Source organism: Bombina bombina, chromosome 3 (assembly GCF_027579735.1).
Source record: "Bombina bombina isolate aBomBom1 chromosome 3, aBomBom1.pri, whole genome shotgun sequence".
In the NCBI taxonomy this organism is placed as follows: domain Eukaryota; kingdom Metazoa; phylum Chordata; class Amphibia; order Anura; family Bombinatoridae; genus Bombina; species Bombina bombina.
The window spans coordinates 559724511-559752130 of NC_069501.1; the positions used below are offsets into that span (position 1 = coordinate 559724511).

The following is a 27620-nucleotide window of genomic DNA, read 5'->3' on the forward strand; positions in this document are numbered from 1 at the left end:
ACAAAAAATAAAAAAAGCTAAGTTACAAAAAATAAAAAATTAAGTTACAAACATGTTAAAAATATTACAACAATTTTAAGCTACTTACACCTAATCTAAGCCCCCTAATAAAATAACAAACCCCCCCAAAATAAAAAAAATCCCTACCCTATTCTAAATTACATAAATTTCAAAGCTCTTTTACCTTACCAGCCCTTAAAAGGGCCATTTGTGGGGGCATGCCCCAAAAAGTTCAGCTCTTTTGCCTGTAAAATAAAAATACAACCCCCCCCCCCAACATTAAAACCCACCACCCACATACCCCTAATCTAACCCAAACCCCCCTTACAAAAACCTAACACTAATCCCCTGAAGATCATCCTACCTTGAGTCGTCTTCACTCAGCCGAGCCACCGATGGAACTGAAGAGGACATCCGGAGCGGAAGAAGTTAATCCTCCAAGCGGCGCTGAAGAAATCTTCCATCCGATGAAGTCATCATCCAGGCGGCGCTGAAGAAGTCTTCGATCCGGCCGATGTCATCTTCAAAGAGGCGCTGAAGAGGTCTTCTATCCGGGCGAAGTCATCTTCCAAGCCGGGTCTTCAATCTTCCTTCCGCCGACGCGGAACCACCTTCTTCACCGACGGACTACGACGAATGACGGCTCCTTTAAGGGACGTCATCCAAGATGGCGTCCCCTCAATTCCGATTGGCTGATAGGATTCTATCAGCCAATCGGAATTAAGGTAGGAAAATCTGATTGGCTGATGGAATCAGCCAATCAGATTCAAGTTCAATCCGATTGGCTGATCCAATCAGCCAATCAGATTGAGCTTGCATTCTATTGGCTGATCGGAACAGCCAATAGAATGCGAGCTCAATCTGATTGGCTGATTCCATCAGCCAATCAGATTTTCCTACCTTAATTCCGATTGGCTGATAGAATCCTATCAGCCAATCGGAATTGAGGGGACGCCATCTTGGATGACGTCCCTTAAAGGAGCCGTCATTCGTCGTAGTCCGTCGGTGAAGAAGGTGGTTCCGCGTCGGCGGAAGGAAGATTGAAGACCCGGCTTGGAAGATGACTTCGCCCGGATAGAAGACCTCTTCAGCGCCTCTTTGAAGATGACATCGGCCGGATCGAAGACTTCTTCAGCGCCGCCTGGATGATGACTTCATCGGATGGAAGATTTCTTCAGCGCCGCTTGGAGGATTAACTTCTTCCGCTCCGGATGTCCTCTTCAGTTCCATCGGTGGCTCGGCTGAGTGAAGACGACTCAAGGTAGGATGATCTTCAGGGGATTAGTGTTAGGTTTTTGTAAGGGGGGTTTGGGTTAGATTAGGGGTATGTGGGTGGTGGGTTTTAATGTTGGGGGGGGGGTTGTATTTTTATTTTACAGGCAAAAGAGCTGAACTTTTTGGGGCATGCCCCCACAAATGGCCCTTTTAAGGGCTGGTAAGGTAAAAGAGCTTTGAAATTTATGTAATTTAGAATAGGGTAGGGATTTTTTTTATTTTGGGGGGGTTTGTTATTTTATTAGGGGGCTTAGATTAGGTGTAAGTAGCTTAAAATTGTTGTAATATTTTTAACATGTTTGTAACTTAATTTTTTATTTTTTGTAACTTAGCTTTTTTTATTTTTTGTACTTTAGTTAGTTTATGTAATTGTATTTCATTGTAGTTCTTTGTAGGTAGTTTATTTAGTTAATTTAATGATAGTGTAGTATTAGGTTTAATTGCAACTTAAGTTAGGATTTATTTTACAGGTAATTTTGTATTTCTTTTAGCTAGGTAGTTATTAAATAGTTAATAACTATTTAATAACTATTCTAACTAGCTAAAATAAATACAAAGTTACCTGTAAAATAAATATAAATCCTAAGATAGCTATAATATAATTATTATTTATATTGTAGCTATATTAGGGTTTATTTTAAAGGTAAGTATTTAGTTTTAAATAGGATTCATTTAGTTAATAAGAGTTAATTTATTTAGATTTATTTAATTAATATTTAAGTTAGGGGGCGTTAGGGTTAGGTTTAGGGGTTAATCATTTTATTACAGTGGCGGCGGCGTAGTGGGGGGCAGGATAGGGGTTAATAAATTTATTATAGGTGGCGACGGTGTAGGGGGGGCAGATTAGGGGTTAATAAATGTATTATAGGTGGCGACGGTGTAGGGGGGGCAGATTAGGGGTTAATAAATGTATTATAGGTGGCGACGGTGTAGGGGGGGCAGGATAGGGGTTAATACATTTAATATAGGTTGCGGCGGGTTCAGGGAGCGGCGGTTTAGGGGTTAATACACTTATTATAGTTGCGGTGGGCTCCGGGAGCGGCGGTTTAGGGGTTAATATGTATAGAGTAGCTTGCGGTGGGCTCCGGGAGCGGCGGTTTAGGGGGTAATAACTTTATTTAGTTGCGGCGGTGTAGGGGGGGTCAGATTAGTGGTGTTTAGACTCGGGGTACATGTTAGGGTGTTAGGTGTAGACAGCTCCCATAGAAATCAATGGGATGTCTGTCAGCAGCGAACTTGTACTTTCGCTATGGTCAGACTCCCATTGATTCCTATGGGATCCGCCGCCTCCAGGCTGGCGCTTTGAAAACCAGGTACGCTGGGCCGTAAAAGTGCCGAGCGTACCTGCTAGTTTTTTGATAGCTAGCAAAAGTAGTGAGAATGTGCCGCACTTGTGTGCGGAACATCTGGAGTGACGTAAGAATCGATCTGTGTCGGACTGAGTCCGGCGGATCGAAGCTGACGTCACAAAATTCTACTTTTGCCGGTCTCGAGCCTTTGATAACTAAGGCGTATCAGCCTCGCCACAAATACGCTGCGGAATACGCAGCGTATTTGAGGTTGACGGCTTGATAACTACCCCCCACAGTGTAGAAGAAAAAGGACTAACAGGGACCCTTATCCTGCACTGACATAAACGTTACTTTATTGGCTATTTGTTTATTTATTTTTGTTTGCCCACAGAATAAAAAAAAGAAAGAAAGAAAAACCCTGGCAGCCCAAACCTGATGTGGTTTCCTCATACAGCCAAAGAAAAAACTTTAATGTGCAAGATTAAAGGGACATAACATTTAACATGGGAATGTTCATGTATGCATTTCTGCTTTGAATAAAAGCATATACAAAGCAATACAGTTGTATTAACAAAAATACTTAAATTGTTATTACTGATTTTGGGGCATTTTTACATATGCTGCACATGCCCATTGCACCTGCATTGCATCCACACAAGCCCAGAGAGCTACCGGTGGCTTGTAAGATGTACAGTGAGTCATTGCTCACATGATACCAGCCACTAATGAGCAGACACGGTATCTGAATGCACAATATTTGGACGTTTTTATAAAATAAATGTTCATTAAAATGATTTTTGCTAATGCAAGTATATTGAAAAAAGACATATTCCAAATTGAAATACACTCATACACATATTAATTGTGGCTACTATATTCCTTTAAGCTACTGTCATCAGTTACTGCAATTCACAATATCCTATAGTGTCTTGGAAATTACTGGTAGATGTTAATAATTAAGTAATATGATACACATGTAAAAGTAAACACGTTCATATACACACATACATACACACATTCTTACACACATACATACACACATACTCCTTCATGCGTATACTACTAATAGTGTAAATGAGCCAGAGGAGACATGTACATACCAGCACACTACCTGGCTGATTTTACTGACCACCCAGCTAAATTGCAAGCCATTATTAAGCTACAATTAGTTCATTTAATTTTTGTTTCAATGTTTATTCTACAAGTTATAATTACATCAATTTATGCTAAATTATGCAATTAATTTCTGCTTTGGATAGATTAAGTAACATTTATAAATCACAGTAATGTAATATTGCAAAGTATTACACTGCCCCACCCAGCTACTCTGTATTTTGTGGAGTAACACTGCATACTCCTGAACAGACACAAAAGCTCTTTTTCTGTTATACAGTTTTGATAGGTGTTAAATAAGAACAATGCAAGAATCTAATACCTGTGTGGTAATTACTGCTGCTATATCTACCTACTGAACAGTACTTACATATTGTGTTCCTGTTAACTAATTCATGTCCTTGTTACCAGCTAGCTACTGCGTCTGCTGACCATTACTGGCCCTGTTACCGGTTAGCTAGCCCTGGAAATGTGACCATTGCCTGCAATATGTATATTTCTAGAATTGTTCAGCCATTGTAATCTGCTGCTTAATGTAGTAGCTGCCACCCATGGTCCAGTACTCTGGATTTGGTTCTATACCTACTTAACAGACATGACCTCTTTCACACTCACTACTCAGATAACTCTTGCAACTGCCTCCATTCATTATCTTGATTACATTACTAGACTATCCTTTTCTCTGTCTATGTTATCTCTGGAAACTGTGTAAAAACCATACCCCCGATAATACACATTCCTTTTTGTGTATATGTATATTTATACATACCTTTATTCACATACTAATAATAAATATGCATATAATAAAGAGCCCCAAATAAAAAAAATCATAAGCGTGAGGGTGCACATGTTCGCACACGCAGAGTGAATGTGTGTGCACTCATATTGTTATTTTTAAATTAGGCATTCCTTTGGGTGCTTCCAGCTATAGCTGTGATCCCAGGAGGGGGTATTGTATACTCATTCCCTTAGAGCTCTTGTTTATTGGGGTTATAATTTATTGAATCTGTCCCTAATCCTCCTTTGGAAGCTGATATTTCTGAAAACCTTTTCTTCCTTTATTAAGTTTATTTATTGCAAGCAGGCTGAGGTTTCCCCTCTCCTTCATACTTATGTGAATCCTCCCTTAATGTTTTGATGCATTCAGATCAGTCTAATGCTGTATTTGCTTCCAAAGGTATTATTGTTCCCTCTGTTTGTTTATTACAGGAAAGTCCAGCTCAAATTGCTCCTGGCATAAAGGAATTCTTTAAAGCTACAGTGTCTGAAGTGTTGGCAGTCATTCCTCCTTCAAGTTAAATGTAAAAGGTCAGTACAAGATATGTAGTAGTATTCCTGTGTCTCATAAGGCTAATGAGGCTTTTGAGGGTGAGTTTTTTTCTGATGTTCAGGAACCTGTCTCTGATTCAGAGCCTGCCTCTTCCTTATTTTTGTTTAAAGATTGATTTAATTCATTCTTTATTAAAAGAGGTTTTGTTTGTTTTAATAATTAAAGGGGTTTTTTGGTACTAAAAAGAGATCTTCCAGTCCTTTAGATTCTTATTATAAATCTGCTAAGGATTCTCCTGAGTTTTTTTTTCCAGTGGCGGATGCTGTGGCTGGGATTATTTCTAAAGATTGCTCTAAAGCTGGTAATTCTTTTATTCCTTCTGCAAGTTTTAAGAGAATTCCTGCTTCTACTATTGAGCTTCAGGATACCGTCCTTAAGGTGGATGGTGCTATTTCTACTCTGGCTAAACTTACTACTATCCCTCTGGAGGATAGTAATTCTTTTTGAAGACCCTTTGGATAGGATACTTGAATCATTTCATAGAAGAGCTTGTTTGTAGGCAGGTTATCTTTTCAGACCAGCTATTGCTATGGCTGATGTTTCTACTGCTGCTTCCATTTGGTTGGATAGTATATGCTGATCAGATTTCTGGTAGTGAAGATTTTCTTAACCTTTTGTGTTTGCTTGAATGAGTTTATTCCTTTATTGGAAATGCTATCTCTGATTTCATTAAGATTTATTCTTAAAGGGCCATGATACCCAAATGTTTAAACACTTGAAAGTGATGCAGCATAGTTGTAAAAAGCTGACTAGAAAATATCACCTGAACATCTCTATGTAAAAAAGGAAGATATTTAACCTCAAAAAGTATTTACACCCCATTGTAAAGGACTTTAAGCAGCAAATCAGTATGCCTGTCCCGGGACAGGCAAGGGAGCGTGCTTCATGCACACTCATCTTATTTCCCTATTCAGTTTAAGGAAGTTTACTATGAAATCTCATGAGAGTTAAAGGTATAGAAAATAACTACTGAAATTGCATACCAAAATAAACCTTTCTAAATTAGTAAAATCACAGTGTTGTCAAAAATAAAATTTGTATATTCTAAGTACAGTAAAATCATACCTTTATTATATTTCCCTGCTGCAGAGTCCGATCCGCCCTTCCAGAAAGCAGTTGCCTGTCAGTCTCTGTATTTCAACCAATAAAAGTTTACTTCCTCATTAGCCTCATCACCACAGTAGAATTCCCTCAGCATACTGGGCGTTAGCTATTTTTGTTACATTGCTAATATGGGTGGTGTCTTGTCAATTGATTGACAAGATTGTGTCACAATGGGCATTATATTTCCTAATTGAGTGACAGCGCTTTGCGGTCTAATAGCATTTGATAGTGCTGTTACACAGTGCCACTGAGAACACTGATAATTCATGCAGCCATGTATACCATATAATTAATCCTCTTCACAAATGTTTAAAGTTTTCTTTAGATGATAAAGGAATCATATTATGATGTGGATACTAAAATTACTAAAATGTATAACAAAACAAGATAGTTTTTTTATTAAAACTGTGCTTCATAGATCTTTTTTTTTTTTGTTAAAAAAATAAATAAAATTATTTCAGTAGATAAAAGTTTTCTAGTCTCCAGCAGTTCCCTGTTATTTATCACATAGATTTGTTCACTAAGGCAATATTAAGTATTTGCAGATACCCCTTCTCTTATAAAATTAAACATGCAGTATGGCAGAAGAAAAAAACAACAAGTTTTCTATCCCTTTAAGTGATATCTCAAAGTAAGTGAGATTAAAGTGAAGGTAAAGTTAACCTCATCTCTATCTATAATATCATTAAATGTTTAAAAATAATATGACTTTCATTCATCATATTTGATATAAATCGTTATATTTAAATATATTACCTTTATAATTTGATTTCTATTCGTTCCCAAATACAACCTGTAAAAAATATTTTTTTTTTCCTTTCAATCACGTGTTATTTTTAACCAACTGATTTTTCGGCCGTTAGGCGGCCATCAACCGACGTCATCCACCCCTTTACTCGTCACCGCATATGCTAATGACTTTTTAATAGGTTTCTCAACCCTGCTCGCACCCATTTCGCGCATGCGTGCTTCCTACTACCAGGTGGATATCCCCACAGACTACGTCATCACTCTTTACAAACGCCTTCTATAACCTGTTTACACGCGCCTTCTATAACCTGCTCAAGTTGTCGATGTGCCTTGTTACCTGTCTGTACGATCAGAGACAGGAGCTGCATTTATTGATATCGTTGAAACTTTCTTAAAAACATTGACCTGTCAACTCGGTTTGCCCAATTGTAATATAGATTCTATAGTACATTGGGCAAACAAAGTTAATAGATTTTAAGAAACGTTTCAATACGTTGCAATAAATGCAGCTCCTGTCTCTGATCGTACAGACATGTAACAAGGCACATCGACAACTTGAGCAGGTTATAGAAGGCGTGTGTAAACAGGTTATAGAAGGCGTGTGTAAAGAGAGATGACGTAGTCTGTGGGGATATCCACCTGGTATGCGCATTGTCAAGTAATAGGATGGGACCATCGGCGATTAGCGCATGCGCAATTGAATTTGGGGTTGTGCACGCGCATTTGGGAGCGGGTGGGACCGCTGAATGCCTAAGGAGGAAGTAGGGCTTGGGAGGAGTCGGGCGATAAACGGTAGGGAATTGGAAATTACTTTTTTAACACAAATATTTGAAAAATAAAAATAAATTCCTTAGCGACTATTATAAGGTGATAGGGAGAAATGGTATATTTGATTCAGTAAACGATAACTTTACCTTCACTTTAAAGTAAAAGAGTTCATGACTACAGCACTGCTGATGCCAATTGGCTGCTGTTTATTTCCTCCCTTTTAAAAAAAAAAAAAAAAAAAAGCCTGCAGATAAATCTTTATACAGTACTTACTCTGGTGAGCTGACCATATTGTGAGGTAAAATATCTTCCTTTTTTACATAGAGATTCTCAGGTGATATTTTCCTGTCAGCTTTTTACAGTTATGCTGCATCACTTTCAAGTGATTTAGCATATGAGTATTATGTCCCTTTAAAGCATGTCCTTGCCTGCCCTTTTTAGGTGAGCTTTATGGTTAAAGTCATGGTTAGCTGATGCAATTTCTTGGTCTAACTCGGTTGGAGCAGATTTAGGTTCTATTTTTTCCACTGTTAATGGTGGTAAAGGAGTTTTTCTTCCCCAAGATAAGGAATCTAGGGGTAATTTTAGGTTCCAATCATTTTTTCATTTCTTTTCTCAGAAAAAGGAGCAAAATCTGATTCTTCCTCAATGAATCAGGGTTCCTCAAGTAGGTAGCCAAGTTATTGTTGGAACAGGCTTAAGCGTGCTGAAATGCCCACTCCTGACCCAATTCTGCATGACGGTGTGGCCCCCATTCCAGATTATCTGGTTAATGGCAGGTTAAAGGGATACTACAACCAATTTTTTTCTTTCATGATTCAGATAGAGCATGCAGTTTTAAGCTCTTAAGTTTATATTCCTGCATTTTCAAATAAAGATAAAATGAGTACAAAGAAAAATTGATAATAGGAGTAAATCAGAAAGTTGCTTAAAATTGCATGCTGTATCTGACTCATGAAAGAAAAAAATTGGGTTTAGTATCCCTTTAAGTCAAAAAGGATCCCCAATAAGGGAAACCCAAAAAGGGGCTCGCTAAATTAAATAAAGCAAAGTCTGTGCACAAACCGTCAGCAATCAGGTGTAGACGGGTGTATGAAAGTTGACTCAAATTGTCAATAAGAAGAACGGATATCAAAGGCGGCGGCTCCTCTGGTCCTCGGTGAGAAGAATCTGTAAAATTAGAAATGGAAAAGAGGGCGCCACATAGTGTAATATCGTCTGGTCAGGAACAAGCTGAACAAATTTCAAAAGGCTTACCGAAAGTAAATGCACCATTCTGTGACCGGTGCTCTCTGGCAGACTAACACTCGCAGTGGTTAGCACACTGGTGGATTCGTGGTACCGCTGCACCTTGGCAAAGGCAGGTAAATTCCTGTAGAACCTTGGCAAAGGTAGGTGGACTTCTGTGGTGAATGGTCTTTCTGGGCTGTACTGTGGATCAGATTCTCTGGCCCTTCCAATGTGCCGCAAGGCAAGTAAAACAAACGACAACTTCCATAGAATATAAAACAATCAGATCTTTAATCCATAAAAACACTGTTACGCGTTTCTCGACCGTAAACTGGTCGTTTCATCAGGCATAAACAAAGTTTAAGTTTGTTTTGGGAAGCATGGTTTTGGAATATATCAGATTCTTGGACAATGAATATAATGTCTGAAGGTTATTGGATAGGTTTTAGGGTAAGTTTTTTCTTCATTCAGTCCTGGATCTGGATTCAGGGGGTATGATGGTTTATATTCCTCTGCAGGAACAGGAAAAGGGATTTTATTCATATATCTTTATAGTTCCTAAGAAAGAGTGAACTTACAGACCAGTTTTGGATCCTCAAAATGAAGATTATTCAGTCAATTCTGCCTTTCATTCAGCAAGGGCAGTTTATGTCCACAAAAGATTTAAAGAAAGATTTCCTTCATGTTCCAATTCTCAGAGGTCATTTCCAGTTTCTGAGGTTTGCGTTACTAGAAAAGTTTGTTGCTGGCTGCAGCTCCAAGGATTTTTACAAAGGTTCTGGTGGCTCTATTGTCTGTCATCGGGGGTCAGGGAATAGCTGTATTTCTTTACCTGGACGATATCTTAATACTAGCTCCATCTTTACATTTAGCAGATTTTCACACCAACTATTGTTGTTTCTTCATCAACATGATTGGAAAATCAATTTGTTAGAGTCCTTTGGTTCCATAGACAAAGGATCTTTTCTGGGGTTCCAGATAGATTCAGTCTCCAAGAGATTATCTCTATCAGATCAAAGAAGATTGAAGTTGGTTTCAAGGTTGCCCATAAATTATTTACAAATTTGTGCAATTTTCAGAACTCATCAAGCTTGGCCCCTTCTGAAAGGAGAATCTTTTTCTCCAGTTTCAGTCAGTCAATGTCATAAACGTGACTTATATCAACCATCAAGGGGGGACTCGCAGCCCTTGCCATGAGGAAAGTTTTTCAAATTTCTCTTGGGCAGAGGCCAATTGCTGTCTAATTTAAGCAGTTCACATCCCAGGGCTGTTCAATTGGGAAGCAAATTTTCTCAGACATTTTTTCATACAAGGGAATAATCTCTTCATCTAGAAGTGTAGATCTTTGAGTTCTCCCGGAGGTTGTCCTGATGGCCTCTCGGTTGTACAACAGACTGCCCAGATACTTTGTAAGATCAAGGGATCCTCAGGCAGAGTTTGTGGATACTTTGACAGCTCCATGGTCTTTTCAGCTGGCCTATGTGCTTCTGTCTTTGGTTCTTTTCCCAAAGAGGTTTCCAAGATTAGGCAGGAGATTTTGTCAGTGATTCTAATTGCTCCAGCTTTCTCCTGCAGAGTTTGGTTTGTGGATCGGGTTCGGATGTCACGTTGCCCTCCTTGGCGTTTTTCTCTAAGGATGGTTCTTCTTTGTCAAGTTCCATTTTTTCCATCAGGATCTCTAAATTTGATGGCTTGGAGAGTTAACTTAGTTCTTAGGCATAGGGGTTTCTCTGTGTCCATAATTGAAACCCTGATTTAGGTTTGGAAGCCAGTTGCTCTTTCTGATATTCATAGTTTTGTTCAAGCTTTGGTGCATATTAAGCCTGTTATTATTTAATTTCTCCACCTTGGAACCTTAATCTGGTTCCAAAGGTTTTGTGGTTTCCTCCATTTTAGCCAATGTATAAGGTGGACATTAGTTCTTTTTCCTATAAAGTCTTGTTTCTTCTGATTATCTCCCATGCTAGAAGAATTTCTGAACTTTCTGCTATTTGTTGTGATTCTCATTTTTTTTTATCAGAATAAGGCAGTTTTTGGAACCACATTTTATTTTCTTCCTAGGGTTGTGTCCTCGGATAATTTAAGTAGCGAAACTGTGGTCCCTTCTTTGTGTTTTAATCCTAAGAATACTAAAGTCTACCATTTTCATATTTTCGCTTCTTTTGAGGCAGCTTTGGTAGATTCAGGATTGTTTCTCTATAATGTTGCCTGTTGGCTGTTTTTAAGTAAATGGAAAAATGAAAGAATATATATTCTTTCTTTTTAGGGTGGTGGCTTTAGTTTCCTTATGGAAAGTATGCTTACCTGATAAATTAATTTCTTTCATCGTGGTAAGAGTCCACGAGATCCCACCATGTTTATTTGGTGTTGGTTCTTTATGTTATGGCACATCTTTTTATTTCTTTGCCTACCTTTTTTGCTTGGCTATTCGTCTGACAGACTAGCCTAGAGGAAGGAGGGTTATATAGAGCTCTTGGTGTTTGGGAATCTTTGCCTTCTCCAAGTGGTAGGGAAGGTAATCCCCAGGAGTAATGGATTGTGGACACTTAAATTATGCTTACCTGATAATTTTTTTTTCTTCAGATGGAAAGGATCCACAGTTGCATTCATTACTTTTGGGAATTCAGAACCTGGCCACCAGGAGGAGGCAAAGACACCCCAGCCAAAGGCTTAAATACTCATCCCACTTCCCTCATCCCCCAGTCATTCTGCAGAGGAACAAGGAACAGTAGAAGAAACATCAGGGTGAAAAGGTGCCAGAAGAATAGAAATATCGGACGTCCCACAGAAAAACATGGGCGGGGAGCTGTGGACTATTTCCATCTGAAGAAAAGAAAATTATCAGGTAAGTTTTTCTTCATAAATGGAAAGAGTCCACAGCTGCATTCAATACTTTTGGGAAAACAATACCCAAGTTCTAGAGGACACTGAATCCTAAAAAAGGAGGGTACAAACGGCGGCCCATTCTGAGGGCACAAGGCCTACATCCCTACCCACAAAAAACATAATTTATGCTTACCTGATAAATTTATTTCTCTTGTAGTGTATTCAGTCCACGGGTCATCCATTACTTATGGGATATATTCCCTTCCCAACAGGAAGTTGCAAGAGGATCACCCAAGCAAAGCTGCTATATAGCTCCTCCCCTCACATGTCATATCCAGTCATTCGACCGAAACAAGACAAGAAAGGAGAAACCATAGGGTGCAGTGGTGACTGGAGTTTAATTAAAATTTAGATCTGCCTTAAAAAGACAGGGCGGGCCGTGGACTGAATACACTACAAGAGAAATAAATTTATCAGGTAAGCATATATTATGTTTTCTCTTGTTAAGTGTATTCAGTCCACGGGTCATCCATTACTTATGGGATACCAATACCAAAGCCAAAGTACACGGATGATGGGAGGGACAAGGCAGGAACTTAAACGGAAGGAACCACTGCCTGTAGAACCTTTCTCCCAAAAACAGCCTCCGAAGAAGCAAAAGTGTCAAATTTATAAAATTTTGAAAAAGTGTGAAGCGAAGACCAAGTTGCAGCCTTGCAAATCTGTTCAACAGAGGCCTCATTCTTAAAGGCCCAGGTGGAAGCCACAGCTCTAGTGGAATGAGCTGTAATTCTTTCAGGGGGCTGCTGTCCAGCAGTCTCATAGGCTAAACGTATTATGCTACGAAGCCAAAAGGAGAGAGAGGTTGTCGAAGCTTTTTGACCTCTCCTCTGACCAGAGTACACGACAAACAGGGAAGAAGTTTGACGAAAATCTTTAGTTGCCTGTAAGTAGAACTTCAGGGTACGGACTACGTCCAGATTATGCAAAAGTCGTTCCTTCTTTGAAGAAGGATTAGGACATAATGATGGAACAACAATCTCCTGATTGATATTCCTGTTAGAAACTACCTTAGGTAAAAACCCAGGTTTAGTACGCAGAACTACCTTGTCTGAATGGAAAATCAGGAGAATAACAATGTAAGGCCGATAACTCAGAGACTCTTCGAGCCGAGGAAATAGCCATCAAAAACAGAACTTTCCAAGATAAAAGCTTAACATCAATGGAATGAAGGGGTTCCAACGGAACCCCTTGAAGAACTTTAAGAACCAAGTTTAAGCTCCACGGAGGAGCAACAGTCTTAAACACAGGCTTAATCCTAGCCAAAGCCTGACAAAAAGCCTGGACGTCTGGAACTTCTGCCAGACGTTTGTGTAAGAGAATAGACAGAGCAGAAATCTGTCCCTTTAACGAACTAGCAGATAAGCCCTTTTCTAAACCCTCTTGTAGAAAGGACAATATCCTAGGAATCCTAACTTTACTCCATGAGTAACCCTTGGATTCGCACCAATATAAATATTTACGCCATATCTTATGGTAAATTTTTCTGGTAACAGGCTTCCGTGCCTGTATTAAGGTATCAATAACTGACTCCGAGAAGCCACGCTTTGATAGGATCAAGCGTTCAATCTCCATGCAGTCAGCCTCAGAGAAATTAGATTTGGATGTTTGAAAGGACCTTGTATTAGAAGGTCCTGCCTCAGAGGTAGAGACCATGGTGGACAGGACGACATGTCCACTAGGTCTGCATACCAGGTCCTGCGTGGCTACGCAGGCGCTATCAGAATCACTGATGCTCTCTCCTGTTTGATCTTGGCAATCAGTCGAGGTAGCATCGGAAATCGTGGAAACACATAAGCCATGTTGAAGACCCAAGGGGCTGTCAGAGCATCTATCAGCGCCGCTCCCGGGTCCCTGGACCTGGATCCGTAACAAGGAAGCTTGGCGTTCTGGCGAGACGCCATGAGATCCAGATCTGGTTTGCCCCAACGATGAATCAGTTGAGCGAAGACCTCCGGATGAAGTTCCCACTCCCTCGGATGAAAAGTCTGGCGACTTAGAAAATCCGCCTCCCAGTTCTCCACGCCTGGGATGTAGATCGCTGACAGGTGGCAAGAGTGAGACTCTGCCTAGCGAATTATCTTTGAGACTTCCAACATCGCTAGGGAACTCCTGGTTCCCCCTTGATGGTTGATGTAAGCCACAGTCGTGATGTTGTCCGACTGAAATCTGATGAACCTCAGTGTTGCTAACTGAGGCCAAGCTAGAAGAGCATTGAATATTGCTCTCAACTCCAGAATATTTATTGGGAGGAGTTTCTCCTCCTGAGTCCATAATCCCTGAGCCTTCAGGGAGTTCCAGACTGCGCCCCAACCTAGAAGGCTTGCATCTGTTGTTACAATTGTCCAATCTGGCCTGCGAAAGGTCTTCCCCTTGGACAGATGGACCCGAGAAAGCCACCAGAGAAGAGAATCTCTGGTGTCTTGATCCAGATTTAGTAGAGGGGACAAATCTGAGTAATCCCCATTCCACTGACTTAGCATGCATAATTGCAGAGGTCTGAGATGCAGGCGCGCAAATGGTACTATGTCCATTGCTGCTACCATTAAGCCGATTACTTCCATGCACTGAGCTACTGACGGGCGTGGAATGGAATGAAGGACACGGCAAGCATTTAAAAGTTTTGATAACCTGGCCTCCGTCAGGTAAATTTTCATTTCTACAGAATCTATCAGAGTCCCTAGGAAGGAGACTCTTGTGAGTGGTAATAGAGAACTCTTTTCCACGTTCACCTTCCACCCATGCGACCTCAGAAATGCCAGAACTATCTCTGTATGAGACTTGGCAATTTGAAAACTTGACGCTTGTATCAGAATGTCGTCTAGGTACGGAGCCACCGCTATGCCTCGCGGTCTTAGCACCGCTAGGAGTGAGCCCAGAACCTTTGTAAAAATTCTCGGGGCCATAGCTAACCCGAAGGGAAGAGCTACAAACTGGTAATGCCTGTCTAGAAAGGCAAATCTTAGGTACCGATAATGATCTTTGTGAATCGGTATATGAAGGTAGGCATCCTTTAAGTCTACTGTGGTCATGTATTGACCCTCTTGGATCATGGGTATGATGGTTCGAATAGTTTCCATTTTCAATGATGGAACTCTTAGGAATTTGTTTAAGATTTTTAGGTCCTCTTTCTTGGGAACCACAAACAGATTTGAGTAAAACCCTTGCCCTTGTTCCGTCCGCGGAACTGGGTGGATCACCCCCATTACTAAGAGGTCTTGTACACAGCGTAGAAATGCCTATTTCTTTATTTGGTTTGCTGATAACCTTGAAAGATGAAATCTCCCTTGTGGAGGAGAAGCTTTGAAGTCCAGAAGATATCCCTGAGATATGATCTCCAACGCCCAGGGATCCTGGACATCTCTTGCCCAAGCCTGGGCGAAGAGAGATAGTCTGCCCCCCACTAGATCCGTTTCCGGATAGGGGGCCCTCTCTTCATGCTGTCTTAGGGGCATAAGTAGGCTTTCTGGCCTGCTTGCCCTTGTTCCAGGGCTGGTTAGCTTTCCAGCCCTGTCTGTAACGAGCCACAGTTCATTCCTGTTTTGGAGCGGAGGAAGTTGATGCTGCTCCTGCCTTGAAGTTATGAAAGGCACGAAAATTAGACTGTTTGGCCTTTGATTTGGCCCTGTCCTGAGGAAGAGTATGACCCTTACCTCCAGTAATGTCAGCAATAATTTCTTTCAAGCCGGGCCCGAATAAGGTCTGCCCCTTGAAAGGAATATTAAGCAATTTAGATTTAGAAGTCACGTCAGCTGACCAGGATTTAAGCCATAGCGCTCTGCACGCCTGGATGGCGAATCCGGAGTTCTTAGCCGTTAGTTTCGTTAAATGTACAACGGCATCAGAAACAAATGCATTAGCTAGCTTAAGTGCTTTAAGCTTGGCCATAATCTCATCCAATGGAGCTGTGCAAATGGCCTCTTCCAGAGACTCAAACCAGAATGCCGCAGCAGCAGTGACAGGCGCAATGCATGCAAGGGGCTGTAAGATAAATCCTTGTTGAACAAACATTTTCTTAAGGTAACCTTCTAATTTTTTATCCATTGGATCCGAAAAAGCACAACTATCCTCCACCGGGATAGTGGTACGTTTAGCTAAAGTAGAAACTGCTCCCTCCACCTTAGGGACTGTCTGCCATAAGTCTCGTGTGGTGGCGTCTATTGGAAACATTTTTCTAAATATCGGAGGAGGGGAAAAGGGCACACCGGGTCTATCCCACTCCTTGCTAATAATTTCTGTAAGCCTTTTAGATATAGGAAAAACGTCAGTACACACCGGTACCGCAAAGTATCATCCAACCTACATATTTTCTCTGGAATTGCAACCGTGTTACAATCATTCAGAGCCGCTAATACCTCCCCTAGCAATACACGGAGGTTCTCAAGCTTAAATTTAAAATTAGAAATCTCTGAATCCGGTCTCCCTGGATCAGATCCGTCACCCACAGAATGAAGCTCTCCGTCCTCATGTTCTGCAAATTGTGACGCAGTATCGGACATGGCTCTCACATCATCAGCGCGCTCTGTCCTTAACCCAGAGCTATCGCGCTTGCCTCTTAATTCAGGCAATTTAGATAATACCTCTGTCATAACAGCAGCCATGTCTTGCAAAGTGATTTGTATGGGCCTCTCTGATGTACTTGGCGCCACAATATCACGCGCCTCCTGAGCGGGAGGCGAAGGTACTGACACGTGAGGAGAGTTAGTCGGCATAACTTCCCCCTCTTTGTCTGGTGATAATTTTTTTACAGATAAAAATTTACTTTTATTCAAAGTGACATCAATACATTTAGTACACATATTTCTGTGGGGCTCCACATTGGCCTTCAAACATAGTGAACAAACAGATTCATCTGTGTCAGACATTTTTAAACAGACTAGCAATGAGACTAGCAAGCTTGGAAAAACCTTTCAAATACGTTTACAAGCAATATAAAAAACGCTACTGCGCCTTTAAGAGGCACAAAAAATCATCACAGTTGAAATAACAATGAACCAAATCAGTTATAGCAACCAAATTTTCACAGTAAATGTATTAAGTTAGCAAAGCATTGCACCCACTAGCAAATGGATGATTAACCCCTTAATACCCAAAAACGGATAATCAATTTAACAATTAACGTTTTTATCACAGTCAAACACACTGTCACAGGTCTGCTGTGACTGATTACCTCCCTCAAAATGAATTTTGAAGACCCCTGAGCTCTCTAGAGACGTCCTGGATCAAGGAGGAAGAAGCAGGAAGACTGTAACTGAATTTTTACTGCGCAAAAAAGCGCTAAAATAGGCCCCTCCCACTCATTACAACAGTGGGAAACCTCAGTTAACCGTTTCTATGTAGAAATAAACGACAGCCATGTGGAAAATCATGCCCCAAAAGATTTATCACCAAAGTACCTCACAAAAAACGAATAACATGCCAGTAAACGTTTTAAACATGCACTTTAAAAATTAGGTAGTGTTATTAATAAGCCTGCTACCAGTCGCTTCTACTGCAGTTAAGGCTCATACATTACTTCAGTATTAACAGTATTTTCTTAGTCAAATTCCATTCCTTAGAAAATTACTTATTGTACATACATTCATCAGCTTGATACCAGTCGCTACTGCATTTAAGGCTGTACTTACATTACATCGGTATCAGCAGTATTTTCTTAGTCAATTCCATTCCTTAGAAAAATATTCTACTGCACATACCTCATCTGCAGGGGACCCCGCATGCTATTCCCTTTCTGAAGTTACCCCACTCCTCAGAATGTGCGAGAACAGCCAGTGGATCTTAGTTACTTCTGCTAAGATCATAGAAAACGCAGGCAGATTCTTCTTCTAAATACTGCCTGAGAGAAAAAAACAGCACACTCCGGTGCCATTTAAAATAACAAACTTTTGATTGAAGAAATAATTAAGTATAAAAATTCCACACTCCTCTCACACCTTCCTACTATGTCAGTTGCAAGAGAATGACTGGATATGACATGTGAGTGGAGGAGCTATATAGCAGCTTTGCTTGGGTGATCCTCTTGCAACTTCCTGTTGGGAAGGGAATATATCCCATAAGTAATGGATGACCCGTGGACTGAATACACTTAACAAGAGAAATCCTGCTTCGTCCGAAGCTGAGGAAACTTTGAAAAAGAAAAAGGCCCCAAGGACACTGACCCGCAGGTAGTCCATAGCCTTGCTAGAGATCGCAGAAGAGACTCGACTGAGCCAACACGCCTCCAGGGAACACCGTCGCCCAGCTGTCCCCCAACAACACACCCCTTACCAGAGAAAGGGATAAACTATCGTAAACTCCCAAAATGGAGAAGACATGGAAGAAAAAAATCAAGGATTCCCGAAGGGACCCCAAACAGGGAGCAACAAGTTCCAAATAAAAATAAAGAACCCCTAGAACCGAGCCAAGCTCACAGAGACCCTAACCGGTCTTGAGAAACAAGGAAGGCAACAACCAGACCCCAGATTGTACAGAAACCACAAGGTTAAGACTGGAAATCTGAACAGAGAAGAAAACTTCTTCTAAATACAGTGCAACCGCACCCTAAAGACAACCGAAGATGCAAAATAACTCAGACTATCGAATATTCAGAATCGAAACACGTGCAGCAACCCAGAGACGAAGACCTGAGTCAACACCACACACCACCGTCATACCAGGATGACTCTGAAAATGCAATACTTGCAAATAAGTAAAGAGCAGCTGAAGATAGATATCAAACCCTAAACCATCAGACTGCTAAACATCCACTAAGTAGTGGACACATCACAGGCTATCCAAAAGCCGCCAGTCCTTCTCACATATCTTAAACACAGAGAAAGCACAGAACCTCAAGGAGGTTCACTGACCTAAAATGACCCGAGGATGAACAATAGATCCCAGATATTGCTCCAACCCCAGACCAGCCCAAGTGAAAAGGCAGGTCTGAAAAACAGGGGAACAGAAAATCCAGCCCCCCAGGAAGTATGAAATGTGGTGAACACGGCCACCCAAACAGAGCTTGAGTGCCAACCAAAAAAGCTCCTTCAAACAGGTACTCCCAAGAAGAACCCCATAGGAGATGAACATAGAAAAAAAGCAGTAGATCCCTATGAAGACCTAGCACACTCTATGCCCGACATGGAGACTTCAAGCTCCACAGATGGAAAAGAACAACCCCAGAAGAGAAGACTTCTCTCCTTTACAAGATAAAAATACCTGTTCCAACCTCCTGCACACAAGACAGGACAACAACCCTCCAGAGAGAGGAAACCACCCCTCCATAGGAGGACAAACTACCCCCCCAAAGGGAAGAGCATATATAAGAACAGTGCAGATGCTTACAAGACATGAGCCCTAGTCTGATGAAAACAATAGTCGAATGAAAATCATCCAGACGTCCTGATGAACACAGAAAGAACTCCCCCTGAAGGGGAGCAAACATCGTTCACAGGACAAGGCAAGCTCTAATGGGCGTATCCTGGCCAAGCTGCTAACAGGCTCAAACAAGCCAGTCCTTAGGCTCTAGCCTATGACCCCTGGAAAAAAACTGGATCACTCCGAACCAGCCACAGGATCTAAGGCTCCGGACCGAACAAAAACTATAGGCCCTGGCCCCAGAATTGTTTAAAACAAAACAACACCCCAGGGAACACAAAGACCCAGTCTGAAATAATCAGACCTCACAGGGGAATAACCGGACTAACCCGAAAAATGGGAACAAGACTCACTCATAAATCTCAACACAAGCAGAAGAAAACACCCCTTGGAGGAGTCCGACACTCCAAAAAGGATCTAGGGCACAACAGAAGTGCGCCAAGACTCTAGAAACCAAGGGAGAACATCGAGGACAAAGTGACCCGAAGAGTGAGTAGAACAAAAAGCTAGTCTCCATATCTTCCTCAGAGTACGTAACCAGAGGACCACACTCAAGGAAAAAGAATGCAGCGCATCCCAAACCCCGGTAGAAAAACCCCTAAGTGAAGCTCGGAGGAGACAACACAGCCTAATTTCCCTGATAGGGAAATAACAAACCCCCGAAAATAGGAAAAGCCACACGGCCCTCCCCATAAGGCGGTCAAAACCGCTAAGGGGAAACGGACCAGTACAGAAATCTCGACCCGGAAGAAGAGAACTTCAAAAGGAACAAGACCAAAAAGGACATTCCAAAGAACCCCAGAAGGGAAAACCCGGCAGGAAGGCCCCAAGACTTCCAACCCACGTGGGGAAGGAAACACTTTAAATTCCGACAACTGAGTGTGTCGTAGCGGAACTACACCGAGTCCCAGTTGACCAGCCTGAAAAGCAAATAAGGACTGAACCAATCCCCCATGCCTCGCTGACCCTCAGGTCCTCTCAGAATGCTTAGCTAAAAGTTGTAAAATAAAAACAAGAATAACACATATAATAATGTGAAGCACTCTGCACCATAACCGGACCAGCCAGGCAGAAGAGGCGCCACTAGTCTGAAAAAAAGGCAGAAAAACAGAAGGATCTGAACCCAATCAGGACCAACCTGAAACCAAGGATCAGTACTATCAAGGCCACATATAGTCACCCCCAGAGATGGAGAGATAAACAACAGACAAACATAGGACTAAACATGTCCACACACCAGAACAAACTTCCATAGAAGTAAACAGTGCGATCAAAAATCGCTAGTATCGATTCTAGAAAAAAAATTCTCGAAGGAAATATATAATAAACCTGAGCTCAAACCAAATAAAAATCATCCTAACCAGATTAAAATAAAGGCTAAGGCAACCCGTAGGTTATCGCCCAAGAACAACAGACACACCCACAGGACCAGCCCAATAAGGATCCTGTTCTTCCAAGCTCAGAACTGGAAAGGGATACTCAAGAAACAAAATTATAAAAAGATTACGTCATCCTCTTCTAACAAATTCTACAAGCCATTCGAAGGAGAAGACTGAGAATTCCCAGGTCCATTAAGGATAGGATCCTCCAACAATGCCAAAACGTGCCTCAGTAGGACACAAAAGCGCACCAGTCTATAATGAAAAGGCACAGCATACCTTCGCTGGAACAGACAACGACCCCGGCCCTGAAGGTTGACCCCCTGAAGCCTCAGGGACAGTCGTTACCCCGGAGAGCTGAACAGGACCAGGGCATCCCACGCCTGAGGAGCCCTGGTTAATAGAACACGTACAATATCGTAAGTACACTTCTGGGAGTTGCAGATTCGCCAGCGCCATAAGTATGGACATGCGGAACCGTGCTATAACCTCCAGAGGGAACCAGCCACCTTTCAAAGAAGGATAAGCAAAATATGGGTTACCTGCATGGGTAGTAAGAGATGGCGGTAGGGAACTCGCCACTCGAGGAACAGAATCCCCAGAGGCGGACGGCTCAGCGGCCCCTTGATTCCCGATCCCGAGGAATTGAGCACTCTAAAACGGCATTCGGAATATAACTGATAGGTCTGTAACTTCCGTCTCCACAATATCAGAATCCTCCATAACCGGGTACTGAATACAAAAAACGGACCAAATTAGAAAATGTAAACGGCACCTGACACCCCCAATGGCTGGGGCACGCACCACCTCCTATGAACCAGACACCGGTGGACCAGAATTTTTCCGTCACCACACGGTCAGGAATGCGGAAATGGAGAGCTAAAACGTAACCACGCCCGGTCACCAGGTGAACCGTACAGTCCAGAAAAACCACACCGACCGTAAAGGCCGTGTCACTTCCCAAGGCCGTTATGTTCCACAAGCCCTGAGCCTAAGTAACACTACACATAAGCAGGTCAAAATACATAACAAACATAATTAAAAAAAAACCCTGGTCAATATCCCCCCTCAGGAGATATTCCAAGATACAAAAGGAGCCTCACTGAGACCCTGAGTTATAGTTAGTCCCGAAAGGTGGTATCCTCTCGGGAAAACATTAGTATTACAATACAATCATGAAGAAAGTAAAATAAAACAATCTTACCGGAATCTACGCTGTGGAACAGGAACACGGCCCTTCAAGTGTGACAGATAATAGATTCGCCTCTGCCATGGACTTGAGAGAAGCAGGCAGCAAAACTCATCAACGCTGATTGCTTGTGGAGCTGTTAAAATGAGTCGGGATGGTTTCACAGAAAGGCTGTCCCTGCATCTCCGGACTCTAACTTTCACCCATGCTCTCACTGAGAGACTGACAGTATTACTTAAAACTCCAGTTCCAGTGCCTTTGTAAGAGATTAACCTCCTGGGACAAAAGGCAAAGAATGACTGGGGGATGAGGGAAGTGGGAGGAGTAGTTAAGCCTTTGGCTGGGGTGTCTTTGCCTCCTCCTGGTGGCCAGGTTCTGAATTTCCAAAAGTAATGAATGCAGCTGTGGACTCTTTCCATTTATGAAGAAAAGAAATTTAATGGTTAAGCAAAAATTGTGTTTTTAGGTAAAATAAACTGAGTGTTCTCCCCAGGACCTTTTTAGCGGGTGCACCACTGGACTGGTTTTACTGACCACACGGCTAAAATTTTAGCCAATATTTTTTTTTTTTTAATTCTTTTTATTAGGAATCCACAGTAGTCATACAACACAGTGCATTATAGTAAAAAGGTCAAACAAAAGTTGAAACAATATTGTATACAATCATTATCATCTCTGATTGAACAAGCCTGTGAAACAAATAAAGACATATCTTTGGTGGATTCTAGTGAAAACAAACATAACAAAACAAATAGATCCTGTTGCCTAAACATAATACAGAAGATAAAATTTTAGCCAATATTAAGCTAAAATTAGCTAATGTTAAACAAAATTATATTTTAATTGCACAAATTATCATTAATTACAAACTATGCCATTTATTTGTGCTTTGGATAGCTGAAAATTATATAACATTAGAAAATATTACATTGCCCCCCCCCCCCCACAAGCTATTTCATAATGCCACCCAGCTGGCAAAATTTTGAGTGGAGAACACTGAAACCTAATGACAACTGCATGGGAATTAATACATGATTTAGTCTTTTCTTTAACCCTTTCAAACCCTATTAAAAACCAAATATTTTAGAAATGGTTAAACCATAATTCCCTTCTCCTAGTTTCAACAGTTGTAAAGTTAGATTTTTGGTTCTCTAAATAGTAGGGCCATGTGATTACATGGCCCTACTATTTAGAGAACCAACAATCTAACTTTACAACCGTCCTGTCTTTATTTATTAAATCCCCATGTATAGCACTACAAATCTGTTGGCGCATAACAAATAATAATAATCAAATAAACATATATTTTTGTGCCAGATGGGACAACTTAGTATGCTAGGGTAAAGATGCTGTAAAAAAGCATCCACCTACTAATTAACAAAATGTATGGCTTCCATTCTATTATATACCACACACCTACTTCCATACATACACATACATACACAAACACACTAGGTATATGTAGTTTTAAACGTTCTTAAGTATATGTAAAAAAAGAGCATCAATCATCTTTATACCAGAGCACAAGTTGGCGTTTAAAGTGCAAGTATGTTAACTTTTATCAAGTACATGCAAGAGCCACAAAGAAAAGAAAGGAAAAAAACACAGTGTGCATGCAACAAAAAAAAAAACAAAAAAAAAAATATAAGTAAATTAAATAAACAGAACATGCAGACAAACTGCAGGTGTCTCTGCAGATAGACATAAAAAAAATCCAGGCCAGAAAAGGGAAGGGGAAGAAGTGGTTATTGCATGATTTTATACCAACCTCCAACATTAAATTGCTATGTCTGATATAAATGTTTTCACCCTCTAGTTTCTTTGTATTTTTCTGTAAAAGTGAAAAAAATAAAAAAGCAATATAAATGCAAATTAAAATGAAAAGATTTGTCTTGCAGAGCTGGGGATCAGCAAATAAAAAAACAGGAATGAACTTTCTCCACTTGTTTAGTTTAGGCCAATTACTCCAGAAATACCGTAGTATTAAGTTTGGCTGGGAGGTTTGATTGTGGCGCGTAAACTGTGCAGAATAATGTTTAATGTTTCGCATTCATCCTGTTAACTAAATATGTGAAGTCTAAAACGCATCAGCAAATAATTTTCGAAGGCAGGATCATCAAGATAAAACTGACAAGAAAATGCACAGAAAAAGTGTATGTGTTCGGTCAAATACAATTTACAGCTATGGTGGCATCATTTTTAAAAATCATCACAGATTAAAATAACTTTTTGTGAGCTAAACCATTTTAGATAATCTATACTGCAATGGACAACTCTGGAAAGTAAAATAGGTATAATTGCAGTAACTAGGGCTAAACAAATGCACTTCCTAATATTCATCCAGGTGAATTATACAGGCGGAAATCGGACATTTAAGAGTACAAACATTGCCTCCTCTCAAAACAAAAGAATATCCTCTTTTTAAAAAAAAAGATTTCATGGCATACTTCATCTGTTACTCAAAATATCTGCCATAAGATATATTTTTTATTTCTTTAAAGTATTTTCTCTCTCCAATTTTTTGTTTATTTTATGGCGCCTATATTAGTTAAGGGTAACATAAAGAAATAAATAAAAAGGGCTTGGGAGTGCACAGGAGCATGCAAGTGAACCAAAGCAATTGTGACTTGGTGCACCCTACAGCAGATACAAAATCAAGGTTTCAATGAACAAGCAGGTACCATCCATTGATAGTATAATTGAAAATTTGCAGTGCACAGAGCTGCCTGTGCGACAGAGAGTGAAGGTATGCTATATACTTAATAGAATTAAAGAGTATTCAACTACTGTCAATCCTGTGTGTGAATGACTGCAACAGAAGTAAACTACTAACCTTCCTCATTCGAATGATCTCCTCCTCCTTCACAACTGGCTTCTGTGTATAACAATAGAGAAACATGCAGCAAAATCAGTGATATAGTAAAAGAGAACTAGGTGTTGTTTTAATATGGTAACTATAAATAAGGAATCTGAGTGCCAGGTATAACTTAATGTACAAAGGTTAAAGGACCATTAAATACAGTAGAACTGTATAATCAACAAGTGCATAGTAAAAACACAATGCAATAATACTTACTCTGAATGTTAAATGAGCAGTAGGCTATTTTATCATGTGACAGCCATCAGCCACTTACAGACTCATATACACGGTGAACTTTTGCACATGCTCAGTAGGAGCTGGCACCTGCTGGCACCTCAGAAAATATGCATATAAATAGACTGTGCACTAAGGGGTTAAAGTGATGCTAAACCGCCCAATCAGCCCTCTATCCATACGGCACTCACAATTTTGTGTGTGTGGCTGGAGAACAGTTCAAAACGTTAGCTCACAAAAAAACAAAAAAAAAACACTTTTGAAGTGTGCGGCCAGAGCATGGGGTACGTTAAAGCGTATCTTCATTAAAACTAATGAATTAAAGTCCATCTAAAATATCGCTAACATTCTGGATCTATCCAAAGTTTACCATTAACCACAGAAATAAATCCCTAGAGACTGGTTAAAAGGGACAGTTCACCCAAAAATGTCTCCCCTTTAAATTATTCCTTATGATCTATTTTACCTGCTAGAGTGTATTATATTGTTTACAAGTAGCTCCTTTACTACTGTTTCAGGATTTGAAATAGCTGATTTAGCCTGTGGTATAGCCACCTATACTGAAAGTTTCGATACTGGAGTGTACGTTATTGACAAGCCTAAGTAAACAAAGCCAGCAGAAGAAGTTATACTCTCAGTGGTGTGCAGGGTTGCTAGGTGTGCTCTCTAAATATACTGGACACTCAGTATAAACTGTATATGTAAATTATTATTTTCACAGATATCCAAAGTCCAGTGAGTGCATCATTCTGCTGCTTTATTATATTCCTCTAAAGAGCACCCTGGCAGTTGCAGGACGGTGGTGAGAGTGCACATACCCTTGAAATCTTTTGCTTATATATACAGTATATATACATACATACATACTGTGGCCTCTAGTTATCAAGCCATCAACCGCAAATACGCTGGAATTCCGCAGCGTATTTGTGGCGAGGCTGATTCGCCATAGTTATCAAGCCCTACAAACCGGCAAAAGTAAAATCTAGTGACGTAACCTACGATACGCCGGACTCAGTCCGACACAGATCGATGGTTACGTCACTCCAGATGTTCCGAACGCAAGTTCGGCACAATCTGACTACTTTTGGAAGTTATCAAAGAACAACCAGGTACCGCCGCCACCTACATAAAGTTATTAACCCCTATCCTGCCGATCCCGGACCCTGACGCAAATAAATTAAATTGTTTAACCCCTAAACCGCCGCACCCGGAGCCCTCCGCCACCTACATTAAATTTATTAACCCCTATCCTGCCCCCCTACACCGCCGCCACCTACAGTACATTGATTAACCCCTAATCTACCCCCCTACACCGCCGCCAATATATTAAATGAATTAACCCCTAAACCTAAGTCTAACCCTAACCCTAACACCCCCTAACTTAAATATTATTTAAATTAATCTAAATAAATATTCATATAATTAAATAAATTAATCCAATTTAAAACTAAATACTTACCTATAAAATAAACCCTAAGATAGCTACAATATAATTAATAATTACATTGTAGCTATTTAAGGGTTTATTTTTATTTTACTGGCAACTTTGTATTTATTTTAACTAGGTACAATAGCTATTAAATAGTTATTAACTATTTAATAGCTACCTAGCTAAAATAAATACAAAATTACCTGTAAAATAAATCCTAACCTGGCGCGACTGGGCAGGCTGTGACTAGACAGTGTTGCAGCAATGTGCTGAGGAAAAACCAGACCCGCTAAGTAGAGCAAGGAGCGGCGTTCTGGAAAAATTAACTTTTAAATGAAAATTCTCTGCAATCCTTTAATGTATAAATCTGCCCACTAGGCTAGTTATATAATTCTGCACTATGTGCAGAATTATATAACATTAGTTTGTAAGTTTACTGTCCCTTTAAGAACAACATTCCTGTTTTCTCTCATGTTTAATTATAACAACACATGAAGTCCAACTGGAATTCTGACAGCTGAATCTGTACGTCAATCAGAGCTTTCAAAATGCATGTAGGATACAGCTAGAAATTGGACTGGCGGAATAGCGTGTCCGATCAGTGGCTGCAATGCCAGGTGCCGACAATTAACTCCAGAATTCTTAGACATCAACTTCTGAAAGTGTAATATATGATGGTGTGAAAGTTTATTGAAAAAACTAAATTTATGCTTACCTGATAAATTTATTTATTTTTTGACACGATGAGTCCACGTATCATCTCAATTACTAATGGGATATTCACCTCCTGGTCAGCAGGAGGCGGCAAAGAGCACCACAGCAGAGCTGTTAATAATCACCTCCCTTCACTCCCAACCCAATCATTCGACCGAAGTCAACCCAACAACTTGTCTTATACAAAAACAGGGCGGGCCGTGGACTCATTGTGTCAAAAAAGAAATACATTTATCAGGTAAGCATATATATATATTTTTTTAATGACACGATGAGTCCACAGATCATCTCAATTACTAATGGGAACCAATACCCAAGCTAAAGTACACGGATGATACGGGAGGGACAAGAAAGGTATCCTAAACGGAAGGCCCCACTGCACATTTCTCCCAAAAGTGGCCTCAGCCGAGGCAAAAGTGTCAAATTTGTAGAATTTTGAATAAGTGTGAAGAGAGGACCAAGTTGCCGCCTTGCAAATCTGTTCCACAGAAGCTTAATTTTTGAATGCCCATGAGGAAGCAACAGCCCTCGTGGAATGAGCCGTAACTCTCTCTGGAGGCTGCCGTCCAGCAGACTCATATGCAAAACGGATGCTATTCCTCAGCCAAGAAGAAAGAGAAATAGCCGTAGCTTTCTGACCCTTACGTTTTCCTGAGAAAACCACAAACAAAGCAGAAGACTGACGAAAATCTTTAGTCGCCTGCAGGTAAAACG

General features: G+C 40.6%; 1 protein-coding gene across 6 annotated transcripts in view; it reads right to left on the minus strand.

Moving 5' to 3' along the window:
- Positions 1-27620, minus strand: part of EPB41 (erythrocyte membrane protein band 4.1) — a 392405-nt gene that overhangs the window by 72585 nt on the left and 292200 nt on the right. For all 6 annotated transcript variants that reach the window (XM_053707087.1, XM_053707084.1, XM_053707090.1 and 3 more), the window contains 2 exons: positions 24503-24544; positions 23438-23500 (listed from right to left, as the gene is read on the minus strand). In XM_053707087.1, the coding sequence (XP_053563062.1) occupies positions 23438-23500; positions 24503-24544 (105 nt within the window). The remainder of the gene's footprint in view (positions 1-23437; positions 23501-24502; positions 24545-27620) is intronic.